The 20839-nt window shown below is 53.2% G+C and overlaps 6 protein-coding genes across 6 annotated transcripts; 3 read left to right on the plus strand and 3 right to left on the minus strand.

Annotated features, from left to right (window-relative positions):
- Window positions 1-1650: 1650 nt before the first annotated feature.
- On the plus strand, window positions 1651-3517 carry BDP55DRAFT_773510 (Alpha/Beta hydrolase protein; the record flags this gene model as incomplete). The annotated part of the gene is made up of 4 exons (XM_060581177.1): window positions 1651-1844; window positions 1899-3166; window positions 3216-3276; window positions 3332-3517. The coding sequence occupies exons 1-4, from the start codon at window positions 1698-1700 to the stop codon at window positions 3515-3517; spliced, it is 1662 nt and encodes a 553-aa protein (XP_060422980.1). The 5' UTR covers window positions 1651-1697.
- A 542-nt stretch (window positions 3518-4059) lies between these two features.
- BDP55DRAFT_402704 (uncharacterized protein) lies at window positions 4060-5648 on the minus strand. The gene is made up of 5 exons (XM_060567307.1): window positions 5455-5648; window positions 5312-5393; window positions 5239-5246; window positions 4422-5104; window positions 4060-4369 (listed from the first exon to the last, which is right to left on the minus strand). The coding sequence occupies exons 1-5, from the start codon at window positions 5560-5562 to the stop codon at window positions 4159-4161; spliced, it is 1092 nt and encodes a 363-aa protein (XP_060422981.1). The 5' UTR covers window positions 5563-5648; the 3' UTR covers window positions 4060-4158.
- A 1055-nt stretch (window positions 5649-6703) lies between these two features.
- On the minus strand, window positions 6704-8755 carry BDP55DRAFT_565714 (uncharacterized protein; the record flags this gene model as incomplete). Its single annotated transcript, XM_060570446.1, has 3 exons — window positions 6704-7540; window positions 7592-7799; window positions 7875-8755. 3 exons carry the CDS (start codon window positions 8753-8755, stop codon window positions 6704-6706), a joined length of 1926 nt encoding a protein of 641 aa, XP_060422982.1.
- A 2677-nt stretch (window positions 8756-11432) lies between these two features.
- Window positions 11433-12662, plus strand: BDP55DRAFT_683375 (palmitoyl protein thioesterase). Its single transcript, XM_060576338.1, has one exon. It carries the CDS (start codon window positions 11582-11584, stop codon window positions 12587-12589), a length of 1008 nt encoding a protein of 335 aa, XP_060422983.1. The 5' UTR covers window positions 11433-11581; the 3' UTR covers window positions 12590-12662.
- Window positions 12663-14239, minus strand: BDP55DRAFT_594626 (ribosomal protein L1p/L10e family-domain-containing protein). Its single transcript, XM_060570969.1, has 2 exons — window positions 14022-14239; window positions 12663-13920 (listed from the first exon to the last, which is right to left on the minus strand). The coding sequence occupies exons 1-2, from the start codon at window positions 14085-14087 to the stop codon at window positions 12820-12822; spliced, it is 1167 nt and encodes a 388-aa protein (XP_060422984.1). The 5' UTR covers window positions 14088-14239; the 3' UTR covers window positions 12663-12819.
- Window positions 14240-16884: 2645 nt separating this feature from the next.
- Window positions 16885-18949, plus strand: BDP55DRAFT_402762 (transcription factor Tos4). Its single transcript, XM_060567308.1, has 2 exons — window positions 16885-18834; window positions 18890-18949. Exons 1-2 carry the CDS (start codon window positions 17296-17298, stop codon window positions 18920-18922), a joined length of 1572 nt encoding a protein of 523 aa, XP_060422985.1. The 5' UTR covers window positions 16885-17295; the 3' UTR covers window positions 18923-18949.
- Window positions 18950-20839: the final 1890 nt, after the last annotated feature.

Consider the following 20839-nt stretch of genomic DNA (forward strand, 5'->3'; position numbering starts at 1 on the left):
AGCTGACATTCCCCGCTACGCCACGGGCCTTGGTGATAATAACAAACAAATGTGTTGGCTATGGAGGGTCGACCGAAGGGGTGGAAGGAGTGGCTGCCTGAGGTGAAGGTGAAGGTGAAGGTGAAGGTGAAAGGGAAGGTGAGGTCGCTTGGGAACTGGGGGCCTCCTTCCACGAGAGTGAGAGCCTTTATGGCGCCTCATCGAGTTGATTGTTCAATCCCCGAATACTTATGAATCGATAGCGGTGGTAAACAGACAGCCAGGGTAGAGATTCGATAATCCGCAAACATTCATCTCTACAAAGATCTTCATCCACCCAAGATATGGGGACTCTGTACATTCTCGCAAGCGAATGCCCGGACGCCATGAGGCTCCCCGCTATCCAACAACACCCGTTCACTCGCTCATCACCTTGATAATTTCTAGCACTCTTTTCAAATCTTTCGGCTCCACCTAGGTTAAAACCAATCTGCCCAGTATGGCCTCCAAGTACCAGGCTTATCGGTATGATTGATGGGTCAAGGCAAAGGGACGACTGCCCATGAGCGACGCACAAGAGGCAGTGTAGGAGACCATTCGTACGATATATGAAGAGACGTGTTTGATCTCTCTTGTAAAGAGAAATGGAAATCGCAAATGACACAAGGCAGTCTTCAGTATCTCGGAGCTACTCAGTCGTTGCCAAGTGCCCCTAGCTCGATTATGTTCGTATAACTCTAACTCGAAGCGGATTAGTCTCGATCCTGGGAACATCTCCATGTGTTGGATCGCCTGCTTGTCTCGACTACACCTTCACCAGCTGAGTATCCTGGAAGTAGTTTTCAGATCTTGAGATCGTACGATTAACATGTCACGGCTTACGGATATGCCACGGTGGAAGAAACGCATCTTGAAATAATGACGTGGGTGCGTTGCTCGCTTACCACCAATCAAAGGGCGCGAGCAAGCATGGGATTCTACCATCAAAGTGGTTTACTTCGCTGCAAGAGGAACCGAAACTCCTAAAGACATCTCGTATCCGAGATCCATGAGACCCAATCGTGGCTATGGTGAAGACACCTCTCTGTAGGTCAACGTGGTATTGAAGCTCGCCTGGAGGGAGTATGGGGGAGGAATGGCTTCTGCCTAGTGTCAACTACCTCACCTACGTCAAGGCTCTCCATCGGGAAACATCAAGTCAAGCTTAATATTTATTTGACTTGTTTGAGACATCGTATTCTTGCATAGTCCAGCTCAGGGTTATTCTTAGACCCTGCGAAGTGACCCGCAAGTCGAGCACAGCCTATTTCCAATCTCCTTTTCTATGCAGCCGCAGATGCTCCTTGTAAACTTCTAACCCTCTGAAGTATAGCGACGGTAATGGCGAACTTGAAATCGGAGGTAGTGATGACCGAGATTTGGTGATGAGAGCGAAGGTGACGGAGGAAAGCTTAGGGAGGTACAGCGAAGACAAGTTTTGTCTCAGAAGGGGTGTTTGTCAGTTCACTGGTGTACCGTCCATACCCCCTGTCAAGAAATCGCCCAGCAATGAGTTTGGATCTGCTGAGAATCTGTATATATATCATTCGAAATCCCATCCGATGATAGTGTGTAAGATCAGTAACCAGGCCAATCAAGAAGTAACCGGAGACCCCTCGCCGATCTATTCCTATCGTTCGTTGTACCAACACAGTCATTATCCTCCTTCTTCAGTCACAATGACATCTTGGAAGCTAGCAGCGGCGCTTACTTTCGTGGGCTTTAGAGCCATTGGAGCTCAAGACTGCACGTTCGACACGATCACACCCTCCCGGGACCTCGTCTGGTGCTCTTGTGAAGACCAATTCTTCTGTGCCAAGCTCGATGTGAGCCGCATCTTGAACCTCCCTCCTTCTCTTTCCAACTGACAGAATTTCCAGGTTCCTCTCGACTACAAAAACCCAAGCCTCGGCAGAGCTTCCGTCCCCTTACTCAAGGTCCCCGCCGCCACCGACTCCCCAGATGGCCCCTACCGAGGCGCCATTCTCATCAACCCAGGCGGACCAGGAGCATCCGGCATCGAGCTTGCACGCAACAACGGCACTACCGTCCAAGCCGCAGCCGGATATAACTTTGACATCATCGGCTTCGATCCCCGCGGAGTCGGGCTCAGCGAACCCCGGCCCAATTGCTCTGCGGGCATTACGATTGGCAAAAGCGGAACCCTTGCCAGACGAGATGCCCCACGGGTGGTTGATGGGTATTACCAACAATTCATCGACTTTGGCAAGGAGCTTGGGGAGAAGTGTCAGGCGCAGGCTGGTGCTGATACTGAAGCTGGGCCGCATATGACCACGGCAGTCACTGCGCGCGATATGCTCAGCATTGTTGAGGCCATTTCTGTTTCTCCTGACGGGAATCGGACGGTGCTGGACTCCAGTAAGCTTAACTACTACGGTGTGAGCTATGGTACTATGCTCGGCCAGACGTTTGCGTCCATGTTCCCCGATAGGGTTGGCCATGTGGCCATCGATGGACTAGTTGATCCGATCAGCTACCAGACGAACTTTACCTCCAGCTCCATCACCCATGTAGATGGCGTCTTGGGAGCGTTCTTCGTATACTGTCATGCCGCCGGCCCGGATCTCTGCTCTTTCTACACCGGAAACACTCCCAAGGATATCTTCGGCCGATTAAATGCTTCATTCACGCAACTCGATGCTCAGAAGGCCGAGGCAGAGGGCTGGGCGAACGCTACCGATATTGGTCTGGCTCTGGTTACCTTTAAAGTCAGCATCCTCAGTGCGGTCGTGCAGCCGTTGGTAGAGTTTAGCAGAATATCCGATGTCTTCGTTGCCTTGGAGAAGGCCATCGCAGCCAGCTCCATTGCCGCATGGACAGAGCAGACGAACGCCATCTACGGCGACCCCAACTTGGGAGGATATGAGAACCCTGAGCAGACTCTCGGCGTTTTGTGCTCTGACCAGAGTAACATCTGGTATGGGAAGTCACTCGCCGACATCAAGCCTCTCTTGGACGGGCTGAAGGATACCAGTATTGTGGGAGAAGTCTGGTCCAGGACGATGCTCGCATGTCTCGATTGGTCCATCAAATCCAACGACGTTTTCACGGGTCCGTATGGAGGGAATACCTCATACCCAATACTGTTCGTCAGCAACACGTATGATCCTACGACACCTATCGAGAAGTAAGTTCATCTGGCCTGAAGTCTGAAGCCTACTAACAAGAACTATCAGCGCCATCTCGAACGCACCCAAGTATACCAATGCGAGAAGAGTCGTCACTGATGGTATGGGTGTAAGTTCAATCTCAGCGTCGCTTTTGCAGATGCACTGCGCTAATCTTTTTGTAGCACACCACTGTCGCCACGAACAATATGTGTGGGTTTGCTGCCATTAGGTCTTACTTCCAAGACACCATGTGTGGCAAGGACCACTACTGCCCTTTGGAGCTTGGCCCATTCAATGTTCAGTTGAACGGAACAATTGAGGAGAACCTTGAGGCCGCTGGACTGTCCAGCCTGCGCAGCCTTTACTGATATACCTGTACATAATTTATTATGCCGTGGTTTGCCACCGTGATTCGCTGAACATATACCAGTCTCTGTATTGACGTATAAACTTCTCGCAGAATCCTTTTCTATGTTGGCCTCCTCAGAGAATCAACTCGTTGGGGGCCAAACTCCTCACTTTACATGCCAACTAGGATATGAACCAATCAATCCTGAAAGAACGCTAAATATGGCAAATAATATCAGTTGAATAATGGGGACGGTGGAGCGCGACTTTGCAGAAGATTGCAATCTCCGAATGTCTCTTTTCCACATCAGCGAAGCAGAACTCCGAACCCAGCGGCACTCACGACAGGTATCACTGATGAATATTGCTGGTACAAGTGTATCATTCCATTGCTTTATCTGAATGAAAGAAGAAGGAGACGGGAACACAGGCCAAAGCCACCATTTCGATCCCTCAAAACCTAGCCCAGATGGCATGATTGAAAGGCCTATTTCGTATGCCCCTACCATCGCTTTAACATCCAACGCCCCAATGCGTGTTTGGACGCAATTACATGCAACCATCTTCACAAGTGGTAGCTCTGCTACTGCTCGATCCGGAAGCCCGTTCCCTTTACCCCGTCTAAGTATCCTCCTTCCTCCCTCACATCGAACTATCCCACTCAGGGCTCCTCATTATGTCTGTTCCTGATATGTCTCTGCAAGTTGTCCACTCGACCACCCTGAATGCTGGCTGAACAGATATGGCAGGTGAGCTTTGCCTTTTGGTGAGCAGACTTGGCATGCCTCCGAAGGTCCCTTGCAGTGCTGAAGCGCTGAGAACATCGAGGTGCTTCACAGACGTGCTCTCGAATATGGCACCGCATATGCTCCCTGTACACATAAATTGTTATGCGAAAATCGAGGGCGTTTCGAGCACACGAACCTGAGCCGTTTCGCATTTCCACGAAAGCCGTCACAGAACGGACATTCGCCCGGAGTAGATGATGCATCCGAGTCGGAGTCGAATCTTCGCTTCTTGCTGGAAATCGGAGGTGTCGATGCTCTAGTAGCTCGATTGAGAGGCTCGGGTGCCTTTCCCTTCCCATCGTTGGGTTTGGTCAGGGGATTCTCTAGGGTGTTCGTGCTAGCGGAGTAGGCGAATTTGACACCCAGTTCGTCAAGCCCACACTTGTTCGGCAGCTCGAAAGCTCGGAACACGGGAATTAGTCCATAAGGCTCGGACTCTGGATTCGTCGCATCGAACAAGGTGGTCCAATCGTTCGTTTGCGGATAGATCACCGCTGGACGATATGTCGGCAGTATGTTATTGCCAGTGATGTGTGCATTGGGGAAGAACGCCTCGTTGCTTTTCAGAGAATCCCACTCGGTGGTGTAATGGTTGAGGGTCTCTGAATGGTTGATAGTTACTGGAAAGCTGTCGAAGGCATACGGCATGCCGGTAAAGTCCAATGCTGGGACATTACACTTCGAGTTCGAGATGCTAAGCCTTTCTGACGGGCGGTTCATCGACAAAGTGCCTTCATTGTAAGAGAAGGGGTGCGAGACATTGACATTGACAGAATCGAGGTATCCATCGTGGACACCGTGTTGCGGGAGCCCAGCATTCTGCATATAGAAATCAACACCAGGTAAATCGCTTGCGGTGTTATTCGGAGTTCTTGTTGATCGCGAAGCTGAGTAAACCGCATCTTCAAGAACTGCGAAGTGTGTATTGCTCGATCGTTGGGTCGGGCTCGTACTCGGGAGGCTGCGTTGAGAATTCCTGGGTTCAGCGTAGTTCTCACAATGCAGGCTTTCAGGGGGAGAGCCTACCAATCTTGTGACCAGTGGGTAGTAGATGGCGAGGACCGAGTCTCTGAGACCCTAAGTTGTCGGCATGGAGTAAGGCTTGATCCTTGGTACACATTCGTATTAGATTTGCCATTGAGCACAATGCAATTTGGGTGTCCACGTACTCCGCTCAGGATTGAGGGTTCCACGTCCCGGTTGGTCAAGTAAAAGTCCACGCTCGGTTGTATATCACGAGAAGCTTGGCTCCTATCAGACATTGCGTCCGTTGTCATGGGTTGGTTCAGATGGGTTGATCCATAGCCTTCGAAAGGAATTAGATTGAGGGACGCCGGAAATTCGTGGTATTTATGGGGAAAAGAGTATGCTGGACTTGGCTCAAATAGCCGTGGAACTAAAATTGATGCGTATGATGTTGAGGTTCATTGAGACCATCACACTTGAATAGTTAGTTTCCACAACAGCTTCGATTTAGCTTGAGGCCACGCTGCATCATCACACGCATCCTGCGTCTTGCTAAGCAGGCCGCCTCACCGAAAACCTCGGAGCCTCCAATTACCGAGTTCAGTTCCATGATGCGGGGGAACAACTTATGCGGGTGAAGCAACCCATGCACTGTATTCAGCATTGCTAAGCCATCGAGGCCACCCGATGTCGCGCTGGCATCGGGCGATGCAGTCCAACTCAGCAAGCCACCCGCAAAGTCGGTACCTATCAACGTCTCATTTATGGACTCCTCTTTGGAACAGCGCTTGCTTCTTGTTGCTGGCAAGCAAAGTGCAATAACCTCCCAAAAAGGTGTTTGCACTCTCGAGGCTCATTGGGTGAACCCGTGAGTATGAATATCTGGTGTGCCTTATGTCCCGAGTACTAAGTCAGCCCGCCTGGTCTACGTGGCCTCAGCATGCATCTCAAGCTGGCCTAGAGCCTCCATCAGAAACAAGCAGGCACCCCGGTTCCCTAGCTCCGGTGGCTTTCGTATTCATTCATTGTTCTTGTCCAAAGTCGCCGGCTTGAACAACGTTGTTTGGCGCTGAGTTGTCACCGAGTATTTAATGCGAAGCCGTTACACGAACGTTTTGCATACTTATGTTTAAATTCCTATCTGCTTATACAAGCTCTGTGATATGAATTGTAGTTCGTACAATGTGACGTGCGGGCGGAATCAAACCGCCAAAGTAGTGTTTCCCTTTCCTGGAAACAAAAAAAAGCATTCCAAATTCTTTTCCCATGGGGTATCTTTTGGTACCGTCAACGCCAGATAATCGGACAAAATTTCCCTTCCTTCCCATATCCACTCGGTATGCAGAGCTATGTTCAGTTGCTGAGGAAGCGTCGGTAGAGGTAGTGGTAGCCGCCGCGCAGCAAAGAGCGAGTTAAAGAGATGAAGGTGGTGGTAGAAAGTAGCAAGCAAGCTCAGTAGTAACCGCGGCCCTTGGCACGGCCGTGGTGGTTACGACGACCGCCCCAACCACCACCGCCGCCGCCCTCATGTCGCTTATCACGATGGTTGTTGTTATTGTTGCCGCCGCCGCGCTGCTCAGGCTCAATGGGAACCTCGACCTCGACCTCGTACTCCTCGTACTCGTCCTTGTAGTAAGACTCAACCTCCTTGCGCTCCTGGCGGGCGCGGTCCGGGTCAAAGACGAAGCGCATGGTGCCATCCTGGTTGCGCCCGTTGCGCTTAGCAGAGTTGCTACCAAAGAAAGAGATATTCTTGAGGACAGAGACGCCGTTGGAGAGGTTCTCGTCCTCGCCGCCGTCGCAGTTGGTGCACCAGTGGGCGTAGCGCACGAGGCCGGGGGCGTTGTCGACCTCGCTGTTGATGACAATCTTGACCTCGATGAACTTGTTGAGGTCGAATTGGACGCCGAGCTTGGTGGACTTGCCGTGCTGGGTGTAGAGGTCGAGGAGGTCGAGGACCGTCTCGACGACGTTTTGGCGCGTCGTGTGGAAGTCTGCGTAGTTGATCTTCTCCACCTTGTCGACGCCTTGGCCGAGGAGGCGGGCGCTGAGCTCGAGAAGACCCAAGGCCAGGGCGTAGGTGGTCTGCTTGACGGGGGCAAAGGTCTTGTACAGGTCAACGCTCATCTCCATGGCGGTGGCAAAGACCTTCTTGGACTGAGGACCCAGGATCTTCTTGGTGGCCTTGAGCAGAGCGGACTGAGGGTAACGGCAGCGGAAATCGAAGCCGACGGTCTCGAGGACCAGACGCTCTAGGCCGATGATGATCTTGGAAGGCTGCTCGAACATCTGTGGCTAGGTTAGTTAAGGCTCAGTAGTAGACTACTAATTTTTACGCACCTTATCGTCCTGGGTCGTGGGGTGCTCGGGATTCTTAATGTTGTACGCAGCGCACAGGATCTCCTTGGACTTCTTGATAGTGTCTTCGACCTTGCAAGCTAGGAAGAGACAGGCCATGGCGGCATCTGAATAGTTGTACTCTGCGTCGCGAAACGAAAGTCTGAACCAGTGAAAGTAGACACAAGCAGTGTCAAACGTCTTGATAGGGCTGCGAGAGAATAAAGTCAGCATCACCACTTCAACTAGCTCCTGCCAAGGGAACCAAAACGAGAGTCCAACATACACGCGGAGCATGGTGCGGACATTATCGATGAGCTGCACCCCCTGAAGACGGTAGTTATCCTCCCTAGCTGGATCGCTCTTGTTGTCTCGCAGCATGCGTCTCAATCTCTGCTCGCTCGTGAACTGGCAAGACACCTGCATATGGCCAGGGTGCGGACCCTTAGCCGCCGCGGGCTCGGGGGCAGGTGCCGCGGTCGAGTTGTTCGTGGCAGCAGCGCTCTGCGCAACACTCTGCGCCTTGGGGCCGGAGGGAGCCATTGTGTGGTCGCCGTCGCAATCTTTTCCAGCTGTGTCTGAATCGCCCTGCAAGGTCTGCTCGTTTTCGTCCTCGAAAGCGTTGCCGCAGTCGAAGTCGCAGTCGAGGTAGCGGTCGTTGTCGCCTACGGTGCCAGAGTCGCCAGAGTCACCGTCGTCGACGTCTGGGCTGATGGCTAGGTTCGAAGGACGCTGGATGGGAAGCTGGATCCAGCTGTAGTCATCGAACCAGACCTTGTCTCCCTCGAGGGGCAGGTCGAGGGTGGTATCGTCTTTGTGGAGATTGTTGATCTGTTCCAGCGTCGCCTCCGAGATTTCGCGTCCGAGGGCCTCCAAAACTGCCTTGTAGATGTCCGGCAGAGTTGCAGTGGGGTGGTGAAACGGTGCTGGACCTGCGTCCACAGCGGCGTCCCAGTCGACCTTTCTTTTGCGCACGGACCGTGTCACCCAGTTGGGGTGCTCCACGACTCGGACCCGGAACAGGGGCGGCTCGACGGACCGGTCCTGTCGATGCAAGACTCTAATCAACTTGGGATGGCCATCCACCGTAAAGTCAAGTTGCTTCAGTTCTGAAGTTCCAGGAATTGAAGAGTTGATGGGAACATAGTAACCATTGAGAGCGATCATCCCAACCGGGATAACTCCGAGAGACTTCATCTGTATTTGTTCATCGTATTAGTTCATCGCCAATCTTGTAATAGTCAAGTTGTGAGAGCGCTTCTGACAGGGGGCCAAGTTCCGCAGTTGAGCCATGAGGAACTATCTGGATAATGTGACAGTTACTTATTTAGTGTCCTCGGGTGATTCGAGGGTATCGCGAATAGTCTTCGAAAGGGGGAAACCACCCACAAGACCTATCACCAAAGGGGGAGACCTCTCATGTAGACTGGGGAAATGCTTTGAAAAGACTATCAAGGGCTATAGAAAAGCGGAGGTCTTATAGGAAAACAACTTGCCATGGTGTTCGAAGAGGATGAGAGTAGAAGAGAGCATAGATCAACCCGTTGTCAGCTGGTAAACGTGAACTTGCTCGACGAAGAAGCTGAGCAGAGGCAAATAGATCGCGATAACGCAAATGAAAAGCAATTTGATTTGATAGCGAGCGGTTGGAGACGTAGATCTCGAAAGGAAAGTAAAGCCTTCGAAAGGATAGTATTGAAACGTTGAGTTGGAGCGAGGATGGCTTCGTAGAAATTCGAAGTAATCATGTAATCGTCGATTTCAAGATAGGTACCTTTAAGGGACGACGGCCGAGAGAGCACGGCGAAACTGCGGTCACTCAACGGTGAAGCTATCGTCAATGGGTTGAGTGTGGAAGGAAGCAAAAGTTAGGGACAAAGTAGTAGATATCTCGGCGTCTATTTTTTCCAAGGGCAGGTTCGAAAGACCGCCTTCAAAGGTAGGTACAATAATATTCTTTCCTTCCCCAAAGGGTTTTCCGTTTCCACTAAACGAACTCGGAGAATAGAGCCATCCTCTCCAACCGCGTGGGGAGTTGAGGTGCGGCTGGTGAGGGCTTGAACCCAAGTCGGGTCGACGATGGGACCTAGTAGTCCCGTCTCCTTGACATTCCTCCTCGCGAAATGAGTATGTAGACTAGTGATAGGGGTATCTAAGAGAAATGTTAGCCATGTGCCATGCCTCATGTCTCTAGACAACAAAGGGGCGGTAGCAGTATCAAAGTGCTGCTTGGTGTCATTGTGTAGACTCAAGCACCACGTATCGAAACGTTGTTGAGGGTAGGCAAGCCGTGTAGAAAAGATGTGAAAGGCATAAGTGAACGTTCTTCTTGGAGGAAGACAAACCTTTTGGATATCACTGGTCTAGTTGTAGCACCGAGTAACACACTGACGTATCCACTTCCATCCCTCAGCATAATATTCGAGAAACGTCGATAGAGCCGTCGTGATCTTTCCTCGGTGCCGTTCCTTGAACCGCCTTACTCGTCACAAGTGTCCGCCTGAGGAACACGTCGGTCGATAGCAGGCACCACCGGCGCAACGGTATTAGGGTCTAGCGTCGGGACCTCGAAGGTCTTGAACGGCGCCGCCAGAACGGCAACCGGGAAGAGGACGTAAAGAACCTTTGAGAACTGCATTTTGATCGGTTGAGGAACTGTGAGATGGAAACGTCTGATGAGCGAGAGGAAAAGTGAATGCACAGCAAAAGCGTAAATTGGTTTTAGAGAGAAAAAGAGAGATGTGGTAGTTCAGATCAGATAAACTCGACAACGCTGCAGATGGATATTCAGTTCAGTGAGTATGCTCTTCCTTCCCATGTTTCAAGTGTCGTTCGAGAAGGGAAGGTCGTCCATACTTATGGAACCCGCGAACTGCCGCCCACACACACACACACACACACACACACACACACACACACACAAACCCGCCAGCGGTACCGTGTACGGTTCGCCCGAACACATGTCGTCCGAGCCAAGGCCGCAGAAAGATCGGCCGATCAACGTCGTCCAGCCACAAGGCTACTTCATGCACCCTTCGGTCTTCAGCGTCGTCAGCCTCTGTCCCTGTACGACGATGTGTGGTAGTTGTGGTGGGTGGTACTCCGGGGGGCACCAGTAAAAGAGCCTGAGAGGATGGGTTGCGTGAAACAAGGGACCATTTCTTGGTTGCATCTTAGTCTCGCACCGAGAGCGTTTCAGAGGCGGATGGCAGGGAATCGCCCCCGACCTGGGATTTACCCGCCTCTGCGCCGTTGACGGCTGAGGAGGGATAGCATCCGAGTCATCGACGTAAGGACATCAGCATGCGTTATGAAGACTAAGGCACTGTCATCCGGGAGCGACTAGTTCTCAGGAACGAGGAACGAGGAACGAGGACCGACACTTGACAAGGCCCGACGGACTTGGCTGGAGCTGTTACTGCTTCTAGTCTGTCTGCTGTGAACTTGGCGGAGGATAACGCCGGACCTCCAAGACTTTGACCGACGTTGACAGGGGAGGTTAGGTCTGGCTAAGTATTTGAAGCTCCATCTATTGGGTGTCACGGTGTATGAGCGCTGGGCCAAAGACGAGGCCTGAGGGCTGTCGAGGTTGAAGCCACTGAGACGCTAAACTCCTTGAAGCCTGGGAAACCTGGGAAACTCGTGATTTGGATGGCACAGACCGCTTACCTAAGGACCTGCTCTCGGAGCATCCCCCAGCCCACATCTTTTGTCCGTGGCCAATGGGAAGCTCAATCGATAAGTCAGCACTGCATGGCGATAGGCAGGCGGCAACAGCCAAGCTCCTGCTCTTGTCCCACCGCGCAGCTGTATCCGTAGAGGTTGGTGTCGTCAGCTTTCCCTTGCCACACTCCCCTCTATCCCTTTGACATCCAAAGAAAGACCAACAAACGTCTCCCGGACACAGGTCGCTCTCCCAACCTCACAACCCTAGTCCCAGCTTCCAGCTTTGATAGTACTAGACGAAATAACCAGAGAATACGAGAATCCACAATGAAGTCCCTCTCCATCCCAACGTTGCTCACAGTCGGCTCCCTAGCCACAGCAGCCTACACGGCCGCAACCCCCAAACACCACAACCAAAAACCCCTCTCCGACGATACCGACGACCACCCGATCCCCCTCATCGTCTGGCACGGCCTCGGCGACTCGTATGACGGCGACGGTATCAAGCGCCTAGGCGAAGTCGCCGAGGAGCTCAACCCAGGCACCTTTGTCTACACCATCAAAGTCGGCGCGGACCCCAACGCCGACCGCTCCGCCACCTTCTTCGGCAACGTCACGACCCAGCTCGAGGATGTCTGCGCTGAGCTCGCCGCCCACCCGATCCTCTCCACCGCGCCCGCCGTCGACGCCATCGGCTTCAGCCAGGGCGGGCAGTTTCTCCGGGGTTACGTCGAGCGCTGCAATAACCCGCCCGTGAGGTCTCTTGTCACCTACGGCAGCCAGCACAACGGCATCGTCGAGTTCCGCGCCTGCGGCGACGGCGATTTCCTCTGCAAAGGCGCCATGGCGCTGCTGCGGTTCAACACCTGGTCCGGCTTCGTGCAGAACCGGTTGGTTCCCGCGCAGTACTACCGCGACCCCCAGCCGGACCAGTATGCCAAGTACATTGAGTCGTCCAACTTCTTGGCGGATATCAACAACGAGCGCGAGCTCAAGAATGTGCGGTATGCGAAGAACCTCGCCAGCCTGGCCAACTTTGTCATGGTCATGTTTGAGGACGACACGACTGTCATCCCCAAGGAGACGGCGTGGTTCGAGGAGGTCAACGGTACCGAGAGCCTGCCGCTGCGGGCCCGGGCGATTTATAAGGAGGACTGGATTGGTCTGAGGGAGCTGGACCGTAAGGGTGGGCTTCGCTTCCGCCAGATTCCTGGCGAGCACATGCAGATTTCGGATAAGACGCTCAACAAGACCATTCAAGAGTTCTTTGGGCCCTTCAAGAAGACTTTCGAGGCTGAGAAGAAGGTCGAGGAGGTTATCTTTGAGGAGTTGTAATGGGATTGAGTCAGGTAATGAAACAACACGAGTGGAAAGTGCAAAAGGGAAGATTGTACACTAGTTCTTATTGGTAAATTCTAAGCACGAGTGCTCTTGGTTAATTTTTGTCTGAACCAACGCCGTACGCCATAAACCATGCATGGTATAATCCCGCACGTAAACCATCCTCCTTTTTTTTTGGTCTGGTAGTCTTCTCATCTCTACAGCATGCCTGGGCCTAGAAGCGCTTAGTTGTCGACAGCAGCCTTGGCCTTTTGCTTCTTCAGCTTCTCCTTGCGTTCGGCAATCTGCTTGTTGAGGGTCTCATCATCGCCCTCAGGAAGAGCCTTCTGCGCCGCCTCCTTGGCCGCCTTCTTGGCCTTCTTGGACGGCTTCGTCGCAGCCTCGGTTTCGCCCTCCTCATCAGCACCGCCAATCGACTTGCGCTTCTTGCCGACGTTGGCCTTCTCCTTCATCGCCTTTGCCTGCTCGCTGTCGTCGGCAACGATATCCTTGTCCTCGAGCCAGAGCTCGTCCGTCAGCCAGATGGGCAGAGCGGCGGTCTCCTGACCCTTGACGTAGATGCTCTTGACGTTGGCCCACTTCTCGGGCACCCATTTTCCGATGAGGGCATCGACGACGGCGGTGACGTTGTCGGCGACCTGTTGGGGCTTGAAGCCGGCGTAGCCTATCCGGATGGCGGTGTTGGTGGACGGGGTGAGGCTGACGAGGGCGGCGCCGATGGCCTTTTCGATCTCGGCGGCAATGTCCTGCGGGGTGCCGGCGTTGACGGTGCCGGGGGTCTTTGCGGGGGCCTTTGCGCGCTTGCCGTCTGCGCCGCGGGGGGGTTTAGCGGAGATGACGACGGGGACGGGACGCTTGGCGGTGGTCTTGTAAAAGGTCTTGCCGAGGGCCTTGGGGAGGCGGTTGACGATGCGGTCGTCTGCGAGGAAGACGTCGTGTTCGGCAAAGAGCTTGCGCTGGGCCTCGTACTGCTTGAACTTTGATTTCAGGTGGGCTACGTCGACGACGCGGGTGATGCGCTTGCGGAGGGCTTCAGGGAAGTCGTCCGAGGCGACAATGTTCTTGTAGGCGCGCTGGGGATCGGCGGTGATGAGACATATCGTGGCGTCCTCATCCTGGTTGAGGGGGTGCGGGAGGGTGATCTTGCCGGGCTTGAGGCGGGCGCTGTCGGCGATGTGGCGCTTGGTTGTGAGGGTGAGCCAGATGGGCTGCTGGGCGAGGTCCTCGGTCTCGTCGGCGAGGAGGTTCTTCTTGCCGGATTCCTCAGACTTTTCCTTGGCGGCCTTTTTGATGTGTGCCAGGAGAGCCTTGGAGGCCTTTAGGGTCTAAAGGTTTTCCGCTGCATGTTAGCGATCCGGGATAATCTTGAATGGGTGTTTGCGCTTCGAGGCAAACGCAAGGGACTTGGGAGTAGGGAAGTATTTACCTGCTCGGGGTCAATTGAGGGCGTAACATCTTTCGATGCGACGGCGACGGTCTTTGAGGGAGCCATGACTGCTGGTTTGACGGGGTTGGTGAAGGCTCGTCTTGTCGTGTTTTTTTGGTTCTGGCAAAACTTCAACACTGCGACTACAGAGAGAGAGATAATGGTGGGGGCGACCAGAAATCTTTGGACCGTCGTCCAGAAATTTTTTGGCCAAAACGGCAGGGATCATGTCCCGTCGGCGGATCCAGGGCGCCGGTGCCGATGGGGTCCGTGCTTTCCCGTCTCGGTCTGATGGGACTTGACCGAGGTGAAGGCTTCGGTGACGAACCTTAGCTTCAACCGAAACCCATCGCGCCGGTGCGACTCGCTGGTTCCCATGGATGCTGGATTGAGTGCACAAGTTGGGGTTCTCGTTCCGATTTTGAAGAAAATGTTGAAATAAATGGACTTGGATAAGCTTTTGGCCTTGGATTGGCGATCAGACCTTGATCACTGCGTAAAACGGGTTGTACATGTCTCGACGCGTTGAGTGGTTGATATCGCGTCTTCAGACGCAAAGTCAGCCGTTGATATCCGGATTAGCAGTCAACACGTGCGTTCAGCAGCACAACGTCTCAAACCATTGCATCGCAACTGCAACCTTCCGAGAAATGACAAGCATTTTGCACGTTTATCGAAAGCTATCTATAAGCGGATATTGAAATCAATCTCAAGTCTCAGCACACAATCATTGTCTCAGTCTGAAAACGGGTCCCGGCATCCGACAGTCTCTGAGAAAAAGTGTGGACAACGTGGGTTGTGGGCCGAACTGCCTTGGCCCTTGGTATCTGGCAAGTTGGTCTCATGCACATGCCAACGAGTTTTTTCCTCAGTGAAATCCAATTGGGAATGCCGGGATCATCATTTGCCCAAAAGCCTCAGCGGGTCATGTGAGAATTGAGATGGGAGGGGAGCGCGACTTGCTTTAGCGATGCGGGGTGTTATGTCGGGACGCGATGATTGACGGTTCGGGAAGACGTGGGTTTTGCTGCTTTTTGGTACTCTAAGAAGGGCTTTTCGGGTACAAAGTGTCTGGCGCTTCCTGACAGCTCATTTCCACCCGTGCTAAGGGGACGGGTGGTCATGTTCGCTTAGTACGCGTTATATCAAAGACATGTTGGTTTGGGTGAAATAAGGCAACGAATTACATAGGATGTGTTGGAACATGGTAAAGGAATCAAGGGACTGCAATGGTGAATATTGAATGTGCAGATATTACATCACAAAACCCAAGGTTCCCAGGTTTAGAGAGAGCACTTTACGCGCAGCAAACACGGTCTCGCGAGACTCGTTTCAACCCCTTCGGATTGCATTGCATGGGCAGCCTGGAACGAGGCGATCTGGGTGGGAGACTGGGAGTCTGGGACCGGATTCTCGCACCCCAGTCGATGGGGGGCGGGTCAAGACTCAAAAGTCTCACCAGAGTGCAGACGGGCGGACTTTTGGCGCATCTATGATGCTTGTGGCAGCAAAGGGAAGGGCGGATATGCCACAAGAAGAGAGAAACGGCCGTGCTCGTAACCAATGGATTTTGGGGGAGGGTTGTAGACGAGAACCGATGCGATATCGTGATTTGGGGCGTGTGAGCCTGTGAAGCACAGGGATAGACGAAGGACCGGGGGAACAGCGCACTGTAGTGGAATGCATGGCTCTCTTGCCTTTTGAAGACTTGGGCAAGAGAGAAACCTCAGTTACCTTGGTATGCATTGTACTAGTAATGTAAATTGCAAGCCTCTTGATCTTGTCCTCAACACGCCATCCTGAGGGAGATAAGGTACTTTACCTTGGTTACCTTACCTTCCTGGTTAGCATAGAAACACTTCGGCCAAGCTTGGGATGCGCCGGGGTTCGAATGGGCCAGACGGTTGGACAGAGTGGAGCGAGTTGTGGTTTGGCGGCGGCTGTTCGTAGTAAATGTGTTCTTCAGCGCTCTTCGCCGTTGGATGGGATGGCCCCCGTAAACGTCCAACAGTCAGAGTGCCTTAGCTCATCCGTCAACAGCTGGGAAAAAGGATGAAATGCTGACCATCGGCAACGATCGAAAAGCGTGTGCGTGTGTGGTGTGGTGTGGTGTAAGAGAGACGCGCACCGGAAGTGGGACTGGCGAGTTATTGGTTTTTTTTTCACTCGCTGTCTCTTACTCGTCTCTCACCCAAGAAAGCGTGTACGGTGGGGACTTGGAGACTCGGACATGATTTCGGGGAGGCTGGCTTGATCTCGATGAGGGGCATCATGGCCATTATGAGGCCTAATGACTGCAGATTTTGCACACAAGAGGCTGGAAGGAAATGGCGGTCTACAGGTAGAGAGGTCATGAACCCGAAGGTTCAGAATGAGTATGAGTATGAGTATGAGAGTGAGAGTGAGAGTTGGTGATGAAGACGGAAAGACTGAGGTCGAAGATGCAGTCCATTGACCCAGAGACATACAGATGGAAGCAATTAAACTCCCAGGTTAGCGGGCAACCGCCGCAACAAGCTCAGACAACGGCCCGCGTCCAGCGGCCATGGCCTGGAAACACGGTCATCTTTAGCGCATCTACCCGCTGTGGCCATCCATCTTCCCGCTATAAACCCGTCTGCCTTCAGCGGGCACGCGACTCTAGGTACGTAGAGTGGGGAGCCAAAGTACCTACCATAGGTACCGCCTAAGAGCACAATGTGCCCCCCCCCGGGTCCGGTCCTGCACAGCACAATTCGGCGCGCGCCCTGCAACACGCGGGAGACGTGGACGCGCGAGAGACACGCTTCCATTTTTTGGGCAAGGGCCCCCCTCAAAAAGGTCCAGGGCCGCACCACCGGGCCTCCTTCCATCAGACCTGCAACCACTTGACAATTTTCACTCTCTCTTTCTTACCATAGGTCTTAACCCGTGGCCAGGCTTGGATCCTAGAGACCTCTTTCAAGATATTCAACTTGTTGAAGCTTCCTCTCTACCTCTCTTTCTCTCTCCTTCCTATATACCTCCGAGACCCTGACTCCCGTCCTGTACATCTCACCCCTGCCGAAAGAGTGAGCCACTTACACGCTTACCCGCACAACGCCAATATCCCACGTCCGATAGTCGAAACGACACCCGCGCCGAGAATAACGCGCCCACCTCCCCAACGACGTGCAAGAAAACCAATTTCGAGACATTACAAGAGGGAACACTGCAAAAGGAACAGACACGCCTTTCTATATCCCAAGACCGGCACTCTCAACTCTCCTAGTCTGGGCATGCCGTCGTCGCCATAATGCTCGACTCGTCGCCCCAATCAAAGACCCAGGAGCCCACGCTTCCTCTGGCCGGCACCAAACGTCCTGCCCCGAGCCTCCTTCCGGCATTCGAACCTCTCTCTTCTTCCCCGGGCTTCCCTAGACCCTCTAAGCGACAAGCCCGTCCTGGTTCTGTGGGAGCAAGCAACGCGTACCTGAAATACCCCACCCCGATTCCGACCTCGAGCACCGGCATCCTATCCTCCTCTCCGCCCCGCGTACACTCAAGACCTGGTGGTCTCTCTCGGGCACTCTCTACCGCCTCCGAGCGCACTCCCCTCGGTGCTGTCAGCTCCATCGAATTGAACGAGAATGGCGAAACTCTCCTCATGGGCCGCTCTAGCAACTCGTCCCACTACCAGCTATCCGCAAACCGCCTCGTCTCCCGCATCCACGTCAAGGCCCGCTACGTGCCTGCTCCCTCCGCCCTGGAGCCCAACAAGATTGAAATCATCTGCAATGGTTGGAACGGGCTGAAACTCCACTGCCAGGGCCGCACGTGGGAGCTCCTCAAGGGCGACTCCTTCACGTCCGAAACAGAAGGGACCGAAATCATGATTGACGTTCAGGACGCTCGCGTCATGATCCAATGGCCGAAGCGGGACCGTCGCGACCGCCTCGCGAGCCCTGACGAGTCGGCATGGGGTGACTCGCCCCCTCGTTCCGCTGCCCGCGTTGCCGCCGACCTCTTGCAGTCGAGCCCCCTGCGCCGGCCCTCGCGCATCGAGTCCCCAGACTCACCGACGGCGCACCTGAGCAGCTCGCAGCGACTCCAGGCTCTGTTGCCGAGGGAAGATGGGGAAGTTCAAATCTACGAGGACTCGAGTGCAGACGAGCCTGAGCTTCCCAAGCTGGTTGACTCTGGCACCATTATTGGTCAGAGCTTCGCTACCGAAGCCACTAACTCTTTCTCGTCCGAACTCAGTGAACCAGAGGACGAGAACGAGAACGACCCTGACGAGGAGAATGACCCAATCGTTCACTCTTTTGGGCCATTTGGCGCAGATATCTCTAACCGCCTGGCCTCCATCACTACTGCTTCTCCCAAGTTCCCCCTTTTCAAGCGGACAGGTCTGCCCACGGTTCGCGACGAGTCAAGACCCTCTAGCCCCATTTCCGCGCCGCCGAAGTCGCCAGAGGAGGTAGAGGAAGGCGAGGTGTTCGAAGACGAGGAGGAAGCCAAAGAACCGGAGCCCCCTTACGAGAACCCCGCCGTCCGCAACCATGTCGTCAACCAGCTGGCCTTCTCGCGTTTGTCGTCCAACCCGCTTTCAACCATCATGAACAACCTGCCGTCAGAAGAGCGCAAGGGGTTGACCAAGGACCAGCTCCGGAGTCTGATCGAAGCAACCGCATGCATTGGTATTATCCAACGCCAGGGCAAGGACGCTGCTGGCAAGCAGCTCGAGAGCGAATACTACTACGTCCCCGAGTTCGACGATGACGACCAGCGTCGCCTTGCCGTGACTGATGGTCTGCGCAAGCCCAGCCTACGAGCGTGTCGCAAGCAGCACAAGGTAAGCTTTGTAACGTTGAGGTGTAAGGAGGTTGATGTTAACATGTTGGATTTAGCAATACTACTGGAAGCGGCCCCGAACACCTTGAAGCTAGTTCCAGCTATCGCTCTTCATCCCATGTTTTTTTTTTTTCGTGGGGTTCCTACGCCCCTTTTGCCTTGCTGAGGCTGAACTGATGCCGTGCATATACCGAGCATGGCCTCTCATTTCTCCCGCCTCTTGCACAACACCTTTTACTGTCTATACCATGGCTCTCGAAAACCACCATTGGGCAAAACCAACTCGTGTGTACTGGCTGCATAGCGCAAGGCGGTTTTTTTTTTTTTTTTTTCCTTGCAAACTTCCCCAAAGTATTCATACTGTACGATTCCACTACTACTATACCTCCGGAAGAGGACGGGCGGCCTCCTTATTTTTTATCCCAAAGATTCCCCAAAGGCATTACACAAAACAAAACCACCATAACACGCCCACGCCTACAACCCCAACCCCCCGACTCCGAAACCCCCCGGGTAGACGAGATACATGCAGCATCCAGGTTACATTCGATTTGGGAGCGAGGAGTGTGTGTCTCTGTTTTTGATTTTTGATGGAATTTGTTTCTCGACTCGCCTGCTTTTCCGTCTTTTAAAAGAGGGCCTCTTGATTTTCTGATGCGTTGAAAGGGTTACACGAAGAAAGATGGGATATGAATTGGACTGGCGGGCGGTCGGTCACGGAAATGGAAATGATGATGGGACGGACGGGATGGTGTTGGATGGATGAACGGGCAGGGAGGTGGTTTAGAAAAGGTTGACGACTTATCTTCAATCAGAGGTCTGGCGAATAAAAATCATGTTCTTCTACTGAGGTTGTATACGATCTGGCTCATTGCTTGTGACTTCATGCTCGATCAGGTTTCTGGTGACAAACGTTGGGATTCATGTTGAATCTGGGCAGCTTATAATAAGATAGTGGTCAACCCAGAGATGCGTTGGGTGGGAGGTCCCCGCCATCACGCGCTCATCCCTGCCCGCGTCTTAGCTCGTGCCCGAAAAAACACTCTTGACTCTTTCCTTGCAAACCAAGCTACGGTAACATGGACCAACCTTGGTTTTTCTCACGTGGAATTTTCACAAGATGTATCCCGTTGGCCTCTCATTCAATAATAATATAAGTGAGTACAGCGAGATATTCGACCTTACCGCTCATCAGAAGCAACGACGGAATGAAAACATGGAATTGTATCCGTAGGAGGATGTAAGCCGGAATCTGCAGCATGATGTCGTTTCCTTGCGCCGCGTTCCCCGGAGCTCATGTGGGGCCGGCTTGGTGCAATGCACGGACCTTGCGTGACTGATAACGTCCGATAAGCCTAATCTGCTGTGGGTCTGGGCCCGAACTCTTTGCTTTTGTTTTACCCCGCAATGACGGCGGTGGTTTCTTTAGGTGCCCGATGGTGGTGTAGGTATCTCTCCATATCGTAATGCATATACTACATAGACAGATGTTGAGCTGGATTCCTTCAGTGGCTGATTGCGGTGAGCGTGGGTAAGGTGTCAATTTGCTGGCTGGACATGAATGGTGCGTATCTAGGTATACTGCGGAGCACTTGGTACCAGTTGCTGGAAGGACCTTAGCTTGGAGCTATCTACGTAACAAGGCGTCTTCTCGACTTAGGGAAAGGTTGCTCGAGACGTTTTATGACGGCAAGGGTGTGTGCGTTTATGGTGTCAACAAAGCCAGTGGACGATTCACCCCCGATGAGAAATGTCAGTGGCGATATGTCTGTTTCCCCCTCCATGGTTGGCTGGCTTGGTAGCTCATCCTACCTTACCAGCTTACTTAAGATATCCTACGCCAACAGACGAGGTAAAGCAGCCTACTTACCAGGCGGTATGATGTTATATGTTCAAACCCCCGCTGGGCTGATCATCGTCTGATGCAGTAGGTAATGTGCTCGCTCCAAAGCCACCCGTGCTCAAGCACCTGGTCGTAAGTATGGGAAATAGGTACGGCGTTTATG

The sequence above is a fragment of the Colletotrichum godetiae genome, assembly GCF_030913485.1.
Source record: "Colletotrichum godetiae strain CBS 193.32 chromosome Unknown BDP55scaffold_77, whole genome shotgun sequence".
Lineage (NCBI taxonomy): Eukaryota > Fungi > Ascomycota > Sordariomycetes > Glomerellales > Glomerellaceae > Colletotrichum > Colletotrichum godetiae.

What these genes read in the sequence shown, in the direction of transcription:
- BDP55DRAFT_402704 (XM_060567307.1), bottom strand. Translation starts at nt 5,562, where the DNA reads ATGACAACGGACGCAATGTCTGATAGGAGCCAAGCTTCTCGTGATATA. An exon ending in AACCCTCAATCCTGAGCGGA is followed by an intron (nt 5,394 to 5,454) that starts GTACGTGGACAC and finishes ATGTGTACCAAG; the next exon opens with GATCAAGCCTTACTCCATGC. An exon ending in GGAAATGCGAAACGGCTCAG is followed by an intron (nt 4,370 to 4,421) that starts GTTCGTGTGCTC and finishes TTATGTGTACAG; the next exon opens with GGAGCATATGCGGTGCCATA.
- BDP55DRAFT_594626 (XM_060570969.1), bottom strand. Translation starts at nt 14,087, where the DNA reads ATGGCTCCCTCAAAGACCGTCGCCGTCGCATCGAAAGATGTTACGCCC. An exon ending in CCTCAATTGACCCCGAGCAG is followed by an intron (nt 13,921 to 14,021) that starts GTAAATACTTCC and finishes GAAAACCTTTAG; the next exon opens with ACCCTAAAGGCCTCCAAGGC.
- BDP55DRAFT_402762 (XM_060567308.1), top strand. Translation starts at nt 17,296, where the DNA reads ATGCTCGACTCGTCGCCCCAATCAAAGACCCAGGAGCCCACGCTTCCT. An exon ending in CGTGTCGCAAGCAGCACAAG is followed by an intron (nt 18,835 to 18,889) that starts GTAAGCTTTGTA and finishes TGTTGGATTTAG; the next exon opens with CAATACTACTGGAAGCGGCC.
- BDP55DRAFT_683375 (XM_060576338.1), top strand. Translation starts at nt 11,582, where the DNA reads ATGAAGTCCCTCTCCATCCCAACGTTGCTCACAGTCGGCTCCCTAGCC.